Source organism: Panthera pardus, unplaced genomic scaffold, assembly GCF_024362965.1.
Source record: "Panthera pardus isolate Hobbes unplaced genomic scaffold, ASM2436296v1 HiC_scaffold_6, whole genome shotgun sequence".
Taxonomy (NCBI): domain Eukaryota; kingdom Metazoa; phylum Chordata; class Mammalia; order Carnivora; family Felidae; genus Panthera; species Panthera pardus.
The window spans coordinates 73,046,824-73,063,234 of NW_026526991.1; the positions used below are offsets into that span (position 1 = coordinate 73,046,824).

General features: G+C 35.0%; 1 protein-coding gene across 5 annotated transcripts in view; it reads right to left on the reverse strand.

Moving 5' to 3' along the window:
* Positions 1-16,411, reverse strand: part of CNTN1 (contactin 1) — a 363,960-nt gene that overhangs the window by 78,748 nt on the left and 268,801 nt on the right. For 4 of the 5 annotated variants that reach the window (XM_019452463.2, XM_019452461.2, XM_053895743.1 and 1 more), the window contains one exon: positions 7,074-7,232. In XM_019452463.2, the coding sequence (XP_019308008.2) occupies positions 7,074-7,232 (159 nt within the window). Of the gene's footprint in view, positions 1-7,073; positions 7,233-14,695; positions 15,890-16,411 lie in introns of those variants that run through there. The other variant, XM_019452464.2, reaches the window with a different exon arrangement.

A 16,411-nucleotide genomic window follows, 5' to 3' on the forward strand; every position in this document is an offset into this window, starting at 1 on the left:
CTCAGAGGTTCTAAGTGATAAAGCAGGTCTGCGTTTGAGAATGGAAAAGGGCATTTATAGGCTTCTCATTGGTTCTGTGTTATATTAGAGCCTTCAGACCCACCCACAAGGTCTTCTGGCAGAACTTTGAAAGGAGCCATAGATTTGGCAAAGTTCTCTGCAGTGAAAGAGAAGCAAATTGTGCTCTGGCATCCCAAAAGATGTGATTCATTGATTTTTCTCCAAGGAAATTTTGAATGTAACCTCATAAAACCCCAGAAATTCATATTTGAAATAAGAACAACAAAAAGTGAGGCTACAGAAAGGCAAAAGAGAAATAGTAAATTCTACAAAGTATCCTACAAGAAGCCTAGTGGTTTTTCTTTTTTTTTTTTTTTGCATTTTTTAAAACCTAACAATGTGGCAAAGAATTAAAAAAAAACACTAAAAACTAAGTAAAGATGTGGTAGAAGAGATACTCATATGTTGGTGGTGGTAATAGAAATTGTTTCTTCTTTTCTACTGCATAATTTTTTAGTTCAGCTCATGGGTTTAGGCATGTTTACACTAAATAATTTAGTTTACAAATATCTATTCTAAGGAAATAATCTAACATTAAAGAAACATTTATGTATTAAGACGATATTACAGATTTGCACCAATAAATTCGAGGCTTCCACATGACGGAATTTTAAACACAAAGACATTTTTCTTCTTCATTTTAGAGAATATATCCCACGTTTGTTCTCTTAATTGATCCTCATAGCATGGTTTCTAGGTCTCTTTATGTTCAGTCCCCTTCCATACATATGTCCTATCACCAACAATATTCTATAAAATTTCCTCTCCAAGTAGCAGTATAGAATCAAACACAACATTCTAAATCTTATCTATGCATCGTGTAGAACCCTGAGAAAATGGCATCAAATTTCTGCTGTCCATCCCAGAAAAGTCCAAGAGAAATAATATTTACAATAGATTGTTTCAAAGACATACAGTCTATTCTTCCATATCATTATTCTAAATGTAATCCTTGGACTGCTGAAACTTGGTATCTTTGAAAAATATTTACTGAATACCTTAAATAATTACCTTCATAAAACAGAGTTTAGTCTTATACTTTCCATTTTTAGTGGGCACCACTATAAATAAAAACTACATGGTTGCATTTACTGCAAAAAGTATTTTTCATTTCTACTTAGGACACTGTCACAAGAGAATTTTACTTACATAACTAATAAAAAGAACAGGTAATACAATCTACAAAATAATCATTTTTCAGAGCCTATCAGAGAGCTGAATTTGTGAAATTTGTGAAGAAGAATAGGTACAGGAACAGGGAGAGGAGAGCATAGTCATTAATGTTCAGAAAAACAAAACTTTTCACAGATATTTAAAGACAACAGGTAGGCTGGCATGGCTGTTTCGAATCCCAGAAGCCCCCAAATCAAGGAGCATCTATACCCATCAGCCAATTCTTTTTTTGTGGGCCTTCACCAAGTGTACTACAAACAGCTGGGGGCAGGACAAGAGAGCCAAAAGAAACCTCCCTCTGAGGCACGGACATCTCAGATCTGTTCAAGTCTAAGAGCAAAGCAGGAAAATGGAGACCACCATATGCACTCCAGGCCTTACCCTGAATAAGTATGTGGTTGTGTGTGGCTGTGTGAGTGGCAAGAGAGCAAAGACAGATCTGCCTCCCCAGAGAGGGACAAGTGTTTTGGGTCTGCTGAAGTCTGAGTGAACCTCTAACTGAGAACCACTCCCCCACCCACCCCCAGGAACTCTGGGCTTCAGACTAATGATTAGACAACAGCTGCCTGGGGCAGAAGAAGGGAAGCTAATAGAACCCTCCCTGAGAGCCAGGCTAGAAGAACAAACAAAGTCTGATGGGAAGGCTGGAAAGCATTCACATGTGAGAGAGGTTTTGATCCTCCACTCAAATTTACTTGACCCTGTACTGAACTGAATCTAACGGCAAAAGTCAGATCACCTCAATTACAGATTGTAGTGACAAAATGACAGTTTTGGAAAAATGACATGCATTTTCCAGGATATAAGTAGTATTCACTTTATGCTCCACTGTTCTTTTTTACACAATGTATGGATATTTAAAAAGTTATCAGGACATGAGAAAACAAAGAAATGTGATTCATTTTCAAGAAAGGAAAAAAGAAACAATCAACAGAGCCAGACTTAAAGATGGCCAGATGTTAAATGATCAGACAAGGACTATAGAAAAATTACTAGAAATAGGTAAAAGTAACAAGTGGGAAAAAGTGCACCACTTGCAAAACAAAAAGGACATTTCTATGGAATACTATGTAAACAATATGAAAAGGAACCAAATCCTGGAAACAAAAAATCCTGGAGGTAAATAGAAATAAGAAATCAAAATAATTTTTATAGGATTTTCAGCAAACTGAATGTAGCATGGAAAAGAATCTATGAGGGTGAAGACAATTCATTAGACACTATCCAATCAGAAGCAAACACATACATCCATGATCTATGGAACACATCAAACAACCTAACATACATTGCAACACAGACCAAGAAGAGAAAGAGAGCATGACGCAGAAGAAATATCTGAAGAGATAATGGCTGAGAATTTTCTAAGTTGAAGGAAGATATCAACTCAAAGATCAAGCTTGCCAGTAAACCCCCACCAGGATAAACATATTTTCATCAAGCTGAAAAGCAAAAAGGAAAAAAATCTTGAAAGCAGCTAGACATGATGGACACATTAAATATAGGAATATAAGGTAAAAATAATAAATAGTTCACTTCTTATCAGAAACAACGAAAGCAAAAAGATAAAGAAATAATATTTTCAAAATGTTCAAGGGATGCCTGGATAGCTCTGTCAGTTAAGCCTCTAACTCTGGATTTTGGCTCAGGTCATGATCTCATGGTTCAGTTCACGAGATTGAGCCCAGCATTAGGCTCCGTGCTGACAGCTCAGAGACTGCTTGGGATTCTCTCTCTCCCTCTCTCTCTGCCCCTCCCCTGCTCACTCTCTCTCTCTCTCTCTCTCTCTCTCTCAAAATAAATAAACTAAAAAATAAAAGAAATAACAAATAAAGGGGTGCCTGGGTGGTTCAGTTGGTTAAGCATCCAACTTCGGCTCAGGTCATCACTACGGTTTGCGAGCTTGTGAGCTCGTGCCCTGTGTCGGGCTCTGTGGTGACAGCTCAGAGCCTGAAGCCTGCTTCAGATTCTGTGTCTCCCTCTCTCTCTTATCCCTCCCCTATTCACGCTGTCTCTCTGTTTTTCCAAAATAAATAAACATTAAAAAAAAGAAATAAAAAATAAAATGCTCAAAAAACAACTTAGAATTTATATTAAAAAAATTATCACAAATATGATATGAAAGAAATTTCCAAAGGCTAAAGGTCATTGACTCCAGCAACCTGCACAATCAGAAATATTAAAAAAGTTCTTCACTTAGGAAAATTATACTAGATGGAAATTCAGTTCTACATAAATAAATGGAGAACACTTTCCAAAATGGAACTAAGTCCTCACCTGCACTTAATCTCTCTTCTCTCTCAGTGAATGTTTCTACCTTCCGTGCAGATGCTAGAGCCAAAATCTCATTGCCCATCCTCAATTCTGCCCTTTCTCTCAATATCCATACTCAATTTGTTAGAAAGTTATGTTTTGCCTTCAAAAATATATCTCAAACCCACGCACTGCTCTCCATGCACATTGCTATCCCATTGTCCTAGCCACTGACATCTCCGACCTGGACATCCCTCACCTTCAATATCCTCCTAGCTATTCTCCATGTTTCTAGTTTTGGCCCTCCAGAAATCCCTTCTCCATACATCATTATTTCTCCTTCGTTTACAAATTCCTTATAGGATCTACAAGCCCCTGCATATCTTGTCATCCACTATTGCTATTTGCATTATAAACTACATCCAAATTTAGTGGCTGATATCAACTATCATTTTACTCTGTCTCATGAGTTTCATATATATAAATTTTTTATTATAGGAGCACCTGGTTGGCTCAGTCGGTTAAGCATCCGACTTCGGCTCAGGTCATGATCTCACGGTTCATGAGTTTGAGTTCAGCATTGAGCTCTCTGCTGTCAGTGTGGAGCCCACTTAGGATCCTCTTTCTCCCTCTCTCTCTGCACCTCCCCCTATCATGCTTTGTCTCTCTCTCACACACAAAAATAAACATTTACAAATATTTATTGTATATATTTTATATTATAAAATAAAAATTTTTGTTGGGCCTAAGACATACAGAAGTGTAATATATTTGATAATATCTTAAAGGCAGGTGGATGCGAAGTTCTATCAAAGTAAGGATGGTAACTCAAATCCACACGAACAAATGAGGAGGACTAAAAATGGAAAATAAAAAAGTTAATATAACAAACTCTATAAATATGTACTTGCTTTCCTTTCTTCTTGTAGCTTCTTTAGAAGACAGTAACAGAAGAATAACAGGTTTGTAATACATAGAGAGGAATAAAAATAATACATAGCACCAAAAAATGGGTAAGATGCAATAGAGTTATCTAGGAGTAACATTTCCATATCTCACTGAAATTAAGTTAGTAAACATATGAAGTATTCTAACAAGTTCAGATGTAGCTGGTGAGCCCTAGAGTAATAATATGTGTATTTATATTTATATTTAAAATTCATTTATTTATATTCAGTAATGCATATATAGTATATAGAGAGTAACCATTAACTACATAAATATATATTCATTAAAGTAGTTAAGATGTTATACTAGAAAATATTCACTCAAGCAGTAAAGAAGGAATAAAGGAACAAAAACAAGTAAAACATTTAGTAAGCAAAAATACAATGGATAGTTACCACAGGGGAGGTGGGCAGGGAATGGGTGAAATAGGTGATGGGGATGAAGGAATGCACTTGTGATGAGCACCAGGTATTATATGGAAGTGTTGAATCACTAAATTGTACACCTGAAACCAATATTATATTGTGTGTTGACTAACTGGAATTTAAATAAAAACTTAAAAAAAATAAACAGAATAAAATACAATGGCATATATAAACCCAGCTATATAAATAGTAACATGAAATATTAATTGATTAAAGAATCCAATCAAAAGGCAGTGGGTGTCAGGATAAAAAATAAGATGCAACTATATGTTTCAACAGAAAACATACTATAGATTCAAAGATTGAAATAGGCTGACAGTTGTGAAAGACACAACATGTAAACAAGAACCATGCAAAAGTTGGGGTGACTAGATTAATATCAGAAGCACCCTTTCTTTCAAATACAACTCCTGTATCCTGATCCCTCTTCACGATTGTTTCTCTTTAGCACTACTCACCATAGGACTTACTGTACATTTTACTGTACATTTACTGTAATTATTTGTTCACTGCCATCTTTCCTACTAGAATGTAAACTCTTTTGAGTGTGTGTGTGTGTGTGTGTGTGTGTGTGTGTGTGTGTTTCTTCTCTCTGTTTTGTTCATGGATGTCCAGGTGTATATCCAGAATCTAGGACAGGTTCTTGCATACAATGGAGGCCCCATCAGCATGTGTTTAATAAATGAGCATTATGGGGCCTGATCTAGGAGTTAGAGTAGGGCAGTGAATAAAAACATTCATCCTCATGGAACTTACTTTCTAGTGGAATAGATATAGATATTTTAATGATAAGTATATTTTTATTCAGCTACCTAGTAAGAACATATATTTAATGAAAATGATTACAATTATTACTCCTTTTTCAAAGCAAACCAAATTTAAATGTGTTCATTGCATTCTGTTCTCTAGTATCTATAATCAGTGTCTGTTAGGCTAGATATCTAATATTATCATTATCATCCATTTTCATTCTCTTCAGAGAAATAGAAAATATCCATACTTCAGGTTTATCAAACATCTAAATTGTTTTTATATTATTTTTCAAATGATCTGATTTTGCCAAGTTTATTGCTAGATAACTTACATTTGCAAGCATAATGTAGCAGAAATATTTCACCTGTTTCTAACTCGTGTTCTTTATATAATATATGGAGAATACCTCAATACTAAAATATATCTAAACCCTCATAACAGCCTTCAGGTTTATATTTAGTTCATTTCACATAATAGGAATAAATTATCAAAGAAAATTAAATCTAAACTAAAACTTCTCAATGATCAATACAATTAAATCCCATTATGTTAGTTAAAGCAAAAATAAGAGCAGGTTTGGGATATTCTGGGATTACTTCTTTTCAAATTTTTAAAAAGATAAACATTTTATTCATTTTGTTTTTTTCTCCCCTTGTGACAACTGAGCACATATTTCTATGTCTCTTCATTATGTCTAAAAGAAACTCTAGCAATTACAAGTTTGTTTAAAAATAATGTCAAAATGACAAACAGAAACAGATTATTTCATTGAAAGGATCCTTCTTTTTCTTTGACATTACAACAGATAAACTGATGTGTGATGTTATAGTCTAGTCATGAAAAATGGCAATGGGAATAGCTATAAAGGTGGGAACCCACTTACTCATTTATTTTTCCTAATCAACTTTTAGAATACCTTAGTATAAGAAAAAAAAATGGAGACCCAAAACTTCACTGAAAATATGTTCTGAGGAAATTCAAAGCAGGTATGATCATCTTTGAAAAACAAAGGCTATAGTAGTGAGAAACTGGGTGCTTAAATTAATATTTATAACCAAAGTGGCTTTTCTAAAAATGCAGAATAATAGTACCTATGTAATTGCAAAAAAAAAGGGTCATAAATAATAAGCTATAGATATCATTTGCCAAAAAAAAAAAAGATTTCCTGAAGTTTATTTTTCCTAATAAACCTTAGAATTACACATAGCAAACTAGAAAACTAGGAGGCCTCTCTTTGCTTTCCCATTATAGATTCAGAAATGCTGCTTCCCCTGCAGCTTTAAACTGTCTAAGTTCCTTGTGGTTTTCTTCACTACCATCCCACAGGGATACTTGAAAAAAAAATTAAAAATAGAAAAGCATTTCAAGGTAGGTGATGAAATCCTTAAAAAGTCCAGATACTCATTTTTGTGAAAAGAATTCATTTAAAAATATGCACAGATTAATCAGACAAATGAAACTTACCTGTCTTTGCATCTTTCCAGTCATCTGAAAGAATAGTCTTGGTCTGAATAGTGTATTTAGATATAGGACTATGATTGTCTGAACCACGGCTCCAAGTAAGTGCCACAGAAGTGGCTCTAATGTCTTCTATTCGCAGACCACCTGGAGGGCCTGGAGGGCCTGGAATGAAAATTTGGGTAATGAATCAATGAATCCCAGCTAGCGAATTAAGTGCACATTAGAATACAAAAAAACATCTTCTATAAAATTAAAGAACATTTGTATGATATAATCGGTGTTGCCATATTTCTTTTGGAATATATAAACTATAACAGGCAATAATAATAATAATATTCTGGCCTTTGATAAATGGATTCATGGTGTCTCTTTGAAAAAGGAGATAAATGCTATCATTTAGAAATGACATTATTCAAGATAAATATGACAATCTTGGGTTCATAAAATGGATACACATGACAACCTTTGACTTATAAAATGCAATTGGCGTTATAGGACCTAACAGAGTATAGCAAGTTAATAAATGTTTGCTGAATGCATAAATCAGGTATGGTAGCACAAATAAGTCCAGATATGAGAATAGTTAAGTGTTTCATTGTGCTTCCCCAGATGGAACAAATTCTTTTTTATAACCCTAAATGGTCTAGGTAGTTTATTTTACTTGGAGTAGAAAATTCTGGGAATTATTGTATCATTTTGGATAACATATTCATATTAGTTACAGTAATGGGAGTAAATAATATGACAAGAAATATCTCTATTTCCATAAAATGCAAAAAACAATCACCAACTCAGAGATACACCAGAAATGCTCTGAAACACAAAATACTATACTGAAGAGTCTTAGGACAGAAAGATTATTAATGCAGAACATAAAACAATGTTAAAAATAGGTTTTCATAGATGCTTCATAGGTCAGCACCAATATTACTCATTGAGAGCACTATGCCAGGTAGTAAAAAAACACATGATGCATAACTTTTGGGTACGGAAGAGCTTTTCAGGGTCTTGAAAAGAGTGAAATGGACCAGCAAATAAATAACCATAATTGTCGGGGTGCCTGGGTGGCTCAGTGAGTTACACATCCGACTTCAGCTCAGGTCATGATCTCACGGCTTGTGGGTTCGAGCCCTGCGTTGGGCTCTGTGCTGACAGCTCAGAGCCTGGAGCCTGCTTCAGATTCTGTGTCTCCCTCTCTCTCTGCCCCTCCCTTGCTCATGCTCTGTCTCTCTCTCAAAAATAAATAACCACTAAAAAAAATAACTATAATTGTAAATGCCAGTAAATGCCACGATAATGGCATACAAGGCATTTATACTTTACATCACAATTTCTTGTTTTTAAAAATGAGAAAAACATCCTTTAAGTGGTACAGATGCATCCATTGTTTACAATGCCACAGAAGGTTCTCAGGGAATAGAGACGTCCTTGTATACACATCTCAGAAAATACTCTCACTTGTTTTCTTTACACCAGAAAGGAGTCAATCCCCAACTAAATTAGGCATATTAAATATAATAACAACTTTGGTAAAATGATACCTTTGGCTTTTCATTGTGAATGTAGTACTAAAGACATGTGTAGCTAAATATAAATACTTTACTCGTTATCAAATCAGATGCTTAGTCTGCATCATTTTGGTTTTTGCAAATGGGTTTTGGTTTTTGCTAAGGTATAGATGATTTCCTTGTAGCTGATCCCAAGGGGGAAAAGGTATAGATAGATCCATACAAATACATTACTGCTAATACTAAAATAACACAAGACACATCCTATTGATGGTAGTAAATTTTATTATTTGGAGGTTTATATAACATATAAATAAACTTTTATAAATGGATCATCTCTAATAGTGTACTTATACTTCTCGATGTTAATTAAAAGCAACATATATACATCATCCAGAGTAAATGAAAATAGACACATAAGTAATACAGAACACGTGCGATATTCTGAAAGAAAAAACTGCATTTTTCATATGTAAAAACCATATTGATTGGATACTTTTTCTGAGCACAAAGGTATGGCATCAATAAAATGTTAAGGGGGATTTAAGACAGAATTGCCATAGGTTAGCCTTTAACCATTAAAGTATAAATTATTGCCCTGCTGTTATTCTCTGAAGTTCTTGGAGTGGCAAATGAGTAATATTTTAAAAGTTCAGATTAGAGTTGCATATTAGGAACATATTTTTTGGAATCTTACATGCCAAATAATTTCACTCAGTCATCCATTCATTGAAGAGTAACACTGTTAAGCAAGACATTGTAATTAAATTTGTGCATTTTGTTTCCTCTGATATATGCTTGGCTGCTAACGGGTTCTTAACAAATATTTTGGTGTCTACATAAATGCATATATCACATTTGAACTTCTCTCAGTTCTGTAAACATAGCAGTCATCCACAACACAAGCTCTACTTTTCCATTTGCCTTGAATATCATCCTAAGGAGGTAAAATTGAGAGAGCAAATGGAAAGGTGTCGGTTGAGATCCTCAAAACCCTGGTGTGGCAATGTTACTTAGTAATGCGAAGTACACTTTTCCATCTAGTAAGTGACTACGAATATCTCCTGGAAAATACCTGAGAGAAAAGTACTATTAAAGGCAGGGATTGTGGAGTTTAAAAGAGGCTTGACTTTAAATTCTTTGCTCTTTGCCTGGTGACTCAGTCGGTTAAGTGCCCGACTCTTGATTTTGGCTCAGGTCATGATCTCATGGTGAGATCTAGCCCTCCTTTGTTGCGTCGGGCTCCATGCTGAGCGTGGAGCCTGCTTAAGATTCTCTCTCTCCCTGTCCCTTTGTCGCTCTTGAATGCTCACACAAACTCTCCACGCACTCTAAAATATATGTGTGTGTATATTTATATTTATATTTATGAATATATATAATATAAATATATACAAATATTATATATATAATAAGTTCTATGCCTTGATTTATCATGGGCAAGTTTTTAAAATTATTGTTTCCATTTCCTCATCTGTAAACTAGGAGTAATAAAAATTGATAATATAGAATAGTTTTTTTTTTTAGGATTGAAACAGTATCTTTAAAGAATATAGTGGTAGACTTGATCCATAGAAAGTCCTCAGTAAACTTTAAGTATCAAAAGTATTGTTGCTATTATTCCTGTAAGAGCTTCCTGGGCATCTGAGCTACTAAGCAGCAGTAATTATTGAATTGGGAGTGATCTGTTTCTCAGCTTGCTCATTTACAACTTGTTTTCATTCAAAAATAAAGTGTTTTCTGATAAATTTGTTGGAGGTGAGGAAAGGTTGGCAGTGTGAAGTCCCTTAGTTTGTACTAAAAAATCACGATGTAGCAAAAACGGAGTGGTGCTATCAAGAGGAACTTGCACAACCCAGGAGGTCAGCTCAGGGCCAGTATTGTATTATCTCCCAGAGGAAGATTTTCAAAGCAGTGTAGCTGATATTACTTGTTCATTTTTTCCTGTTCATAATGGAGAAAAAAGTTTTATGGTAGAAAATAAAATGCAGCTACCAGTTCCTCTCAGCACACACACAAGAAGGCATTCCGAACTGGCCACCCTTGTTATTCTTCCATCAATGAGGAGAAAAAAGCAATACATGATTCCAAGAGTTTCTCTTCCTCCCTCCCTCCCTTTCTCTCTCTCTTTCTCTGTCTCTTCTCTACCTCCACCTCCTCTCTCTCTCTTTCTCTTTTTCTCTGCCTTCTCTCCCTCTCCCTCTCCTTTTTCCTCTCCCTCTCTTTAAGCTCCTACTGTTTTGCAAACACTCTCAAGAAATATACAAGCAATGAATTAAAGTCAGGGAAAAATGTAAGCAAATGGACTGTTACATGCAGCTTATTTCATTATTACCCTACTAATATATCTTTCCAATTTCTTAAGTGGCCCTCAGGCAGATAGCTAATTGTTCCTAAGAATGTTATTTATAATGAATTATGTATATATATATATATATATATATATATATATATATATATATATGTATACACACACACACACACACACATATATATATATATATATATATATAAATTAAAATGAAATTAAATTGAAATTATAATGACACAGAGACATTGGTCAGATAGAAAGGAATTTTGGAATTTGACATGCATTTTAAATGCTTATATACATTCAAGGAGAAATTATTTTAGTCTTCCATTTTCTTTCTTTTTTAAATTTTTTTAAATTTTTAGATGTTTGTTCACCTACTTTGAGTGGGAGAGGGGTCAGAGAGAGAGGGACAGAGGATCCCAATGACCTAACCCTACGTCAAGAGTTGGATGCTTAACCAACTGAGCCATCCAAGCACCCCCATTCTTTTGTTTTTAATCATTACAGATCAGGATGGCAGGAGGAGGGGGAAGTGTGTGTGGAGGAACTGGGATAATTTCTCTGACTAGCCCTGGCAAAACTTTCTTTTGATTCTTCTCACTACCATTAAATACTTAGGAAGCTGGAAAGAGAGGAGTAAGGAGAAAAATAAAAAAAGATCTGGGGGAGGAGGTAAAAAGCTTTTTAAATGACCCTTTTTGTTTTTAGTTTTTATGAAGACAGTCTGACCAAATCCTCGTAGGATAAAATTTCCAGTGCAAACTTCAGTGTCGATACTCTCTATCTCCTATTCAAAATCATGGTGCTCTATCACTATTTTTCTTAGACCTACCTTTCTGTACTTCTTCAGGTAGAGGCTGCGACTATGTAATTCCTTCTCTATTTGCACTACCCTCTGTCTTACTATCCTGGTTTTTCACTTATATTCTTTTCCTCTGCCTTTAAATATCCCTCGCAGAGATTGCTGCCTGAGAACGCTCCATAAAAATCTCACCTATAGGGGATAATTAGTGGTCTGTCAAGGTCCTTGCTAGTGCTATGTTTCAACATTGTGGGTTCTTCAAAGTCAGGCAAAAGGAATCTACAATTACTGAAGTTTGTTCTTTTTTTTCTTTTCAACCAGTGAAGAAGGACTGTGGGAAATATCCAGAATGGTCCTCTATCATCTGTGGTTCAATGCAGTCTCATTTGCCACATTGATACTCCCTACCCCTAAATCTCTCCAGGTTCTCAATGTTTTAACTATGAAATCATTGACTGCAGGCAAATAACAAAAATATTTCAGTATGTAATATGGATCACATACATTTTAGAGTGCATGTAAGTGAATATCTGTATATTTACCAAAGGATCCAGAAGTCTAGAAATGTTATTGTCAGAGTCACCCAGATAGTTTGTAACAGAGTACAGATTGGGACAAGAGACTGGGTGTCCTGGCATAACTCACACAAAATGAGAAAAGGCCCATTTGAAATTTAGATCCTGCAGCCCGAAGGTGCCTATCTGCAAAAGCCCTCCAAAAAGCTACCTGAATACTGACAGGTTTTCCCTGTTGTTTTCTTGGATTTCTGTGTGTTTTTTTGAATAATATAATGTATTTTTTAACAAGTATGAACTCATAACAACATAAAATTTATATGACATAAAATGTTAGTGAATAAAAATTTTATATGTTTTATTTTAATAAAACTAATATATTTTACTGGGCCCTTGTTATATTGAAGTCACTGCGAAATCTCATCATCAATGATGTAGGTGCTATCATTTTTGCTACTTTACAGATGAGGAAACAGAGACATGGATAGATTAAACGATCACAGTCATACAGCTAGCAAATGACAAAGCTAGGATGTAAACACAGCCAATCTGCCATGAAACCAACTTTCCAATAACTATAGCATGATGATTTAAATTATTGCATTATCAGAATCAAATTCAAAAAATGGTATTGAGCTTTCTTTGGAGACCTCTCTTGTTGGGGACAGTATGAATATCTTGGGCACAAGTGTATATTTTAGAAAAAATGACCAAAACTGTTATAACAATGACCATAACTTTTTAAATCTTTGCTTGATCTGTTAACTCAGATAAATGAAGATAACACATCAGCTGTCTATAAATTCATACTCAATATATCCCCAGTTTTTCTTGATCACCATAAAGCCATCTGTTAACTTTCCTTAATTTTGCCAGTGTCTTTAGGTAAAAATGCCTATGTATGAGCAAAATATAGATGTGATTTCCACTCAATTCTTGGTCATAGGTAATCAGAGGAAAAACTGAGCAAGAACACAATTATTTATCAATTTGGCCATTTCTTCTTTGGGAAAGTAGTAACATTCTATGAAAAGGAGTTTAGACACTTGAGAAAAAATCGCCAGGAAAAAAATATTTTAAAATGTCCCCATCAATAATTGAGACACATTTTCGGATGAGTCAAATGGGATAGAAGATTTGAAACTGGGACCCTCCAGCATTAAACAGGCTGCACAGCAGCCATGACTCCACCCCATGCATTGCTTGAGTTTGTGCTGACATTTAGGCAGTACTGATTACTAATGTACTTTCTTCTTCTTAAACACTGACTTTCTAAACAACCGGACCCTAAACTTTTGGTCCTTTTGGGACTCCCTTCCACATGGCACACACATTTAATATAAACCTTCACGTTCCAGAGCTGCTGCAAGCGTGAAACACATCTAGCATTACTCTCTACCTGTAATTCCCATTAAGCCATTAAAGCAAACACCACATGCAAAACTCTGTGATTCTTTATTTTTTACTAAAATAGCAAATTTTAATGAAAAGTTTGAATGTTAAGGAAACAAAAACTTCTCAGAACAAATTATCTTCCCTTTTAAAATAAAATAATCTTGAAAAAATCACATTACTGAAAGGACATCAGTTATATTAGGAGAGGCGAACTCTTTTTTTACCAGTATGTGTCAGCTAAAGTCCTTTTATTATTGTAGGCCTATTTCTGTTCTCAAAATTAGTTAAGACAATGGTTCTACATAATGTTCTGAAACACAGTTCAATGTCATGGGGTCTTGTCAATGTTTAAAGCTCTACTAAGGTGAAGGTGAATATTAAACATCCCTACCATTTAATAGGAGCATGGTAGTTTTTTAACCTCTAACATTGAGAGAAGTGAACTTAGATCCATTCGTAATGAGAATAAATCTAACAGGAGAGCAATGAATCTTTATAACCTCTACTTATTATCAATGCAGTTTATTTAAACAAGAATATTCTCCCTTTCCCAGAAACAGGAAAAGCACATTTGTTGTCATGTGATTTTCTTTCAAATTTTTATTCTTTCTTTTTTAAAGCTATATCCCCATCTAGGGGCATCTGGGTGGCTCAGTCGGTTAAGTGTCTGACTTCAGCTCAGGTCATGATCTCATGGCCCTTGAGTTTGAGCCCCGCATCAGGTTCTATGCTGACAGCTCAGATTCTGTGTCTCCCTCTCTCTCTACCCCTCCCCTGCTCACACTCTGTCTCTCTCTCAAAAATAAATAAACATTAAAAATTTTTTTAAAAACCAACAACTATATCCCCATCTGGTCTTGGTGGTATACTTTCAATTACGGTCTATGAAAGATGCCCACAATGATGATTCATGCACATATCTCCATGATGATATTTACAGGTACATGAGAGTTTCAGAAAAATTCTAAATATCTTATTAAAATGGCAATTGATCTGGATCTCTATTCTAAATTCTAAGATAGTTCCATTTGTGACAATAATTGAGACTGGAAATTTTTAAAAAAATTAAAAAGATGGAAATTAACAACATCTTGAGCCAGAGATTTTTATTCCTTTATGATGACTAATGGGTTATTTAAAAAAGAACACTACATATATATTTAAGAGTCATATCCATATCCCTCAAAACTTTCCTGAGAGTTCTTCCAACAACAGATGGGGTTGCTTGAGCTACTAAACGAGAAGTTTATATAATACCTTATACCTAAATATAAACCTGTTTAAGAGCAAAATTATTTCTGGTAAAGAGACAAGAATTTTAAGCATGTCTTTTTGACCAAAGGGGAAAAATTAAAGTGTTTTGAAACAATGAAATTTAAGCAGTTCCAGAAAGAATTATATATACTTCATTTTAATCTTTCACTTCTGCTCAAGTCCTTCCAGTCACAGTCTCAAATTTCCTGCCCAAATTAAAGATCCAAGAAGGTTGATGGTAGGAGTTAATAAAATTAAATACACATCCATGCTGTTAACGGCTTGGTATCTTCACGTAAACCTTGCTACTGAGACAACAATTTTCTCTGGATGCTGTCCATTTTCACTTCCCAATCCCAGGAATTGTTCCAAAAACCCTACAGAGCCATGGACAGTCTTGAGTTGTTTATTGCTGCTTTTCATCCATTCTTGCCAAAGAATATATATATGGCATCAGGATACAAAAGACCAATGGAGTAATGCTCCTTAGAATGCATCCTAATTAATATGACACCTTAGTGAATTTGACAACAACACTGTTCATTACCTGCTTGGCTAAATCAAACAGTCCATTCAGTGGCAATACTCCTGTATTATAATTCACCAGTTCTTCATAATTTTTTTCAGATAATGAGCTAATTTCTGAGATATGTAATTTCAATGAAAAACAGGACATGAAAACACAAAAATTTCACTTGGCCATTATAAGACGTACTAGGTTAGTTCACTAGCCATTTTTCATATTAGTGAAGCTATAATTATATTTTTAAATATCTTCCTGCTCAAAAGTATGTTTAGAAGTTTCAAAGGGGGAAAATCCTCTAAGATCTAGATGGGAGGGAAAACTGCAGAAGCTACAAAATTGAGTAAATTAGTATAATCTAGAATAATACGTTAAAAAAAAAGAAAGAAAGAAAAAACGGCTTTCACACAAATGGTGAGTGTCAACGATCACCAGGTTGGAGGCAGGCTGGCACAGACGGGGAGAAAAGGATCCACCATGTTTTTCTCTCCATCTTTTCTGTTTTTACCTGCAAGAGGAAAGATCAAGGCTGAAGGGACAGTGTGGATGCCCGGTTAGGGGCAGGAAGCCATGTGCTTTGGGTATTTGCCATGAGTCCTTGATGGGTAAGTTGAACTAATGAGCAAAGGAAAACATCTTCTCCTAGACACTGGAGATGGGAGTCCAAGAGAGAAGGCTAAAGTGACAAGCTTTGGCCCAACCAAACCTCTCTCCCCCTGTATAGTGACTGACTTTCTAGAGAACAAGAGCTGTACCTGGATCCGTTCCCCCACGTTAGCAAATAAACAAACAAAAACTCCTAGAACCTTTGTAATTTCATTCCAGAAGTGCAAGTCTACTTACTAAAACATGTGCTTGAAGGCTTACAACTAAGAAAAAAATACTGAGGGTGAACTTAGCAATGATTCTAAAAAGCTAATCAGTGTTTGGGACTGGATGTCACGGGAACTTGTGTCTTGAGGTATATGGTATTTATTTTTTATGTCTACATTATACATTAATAGCAAAGAGGGAAGAAATAAAGGAAGAT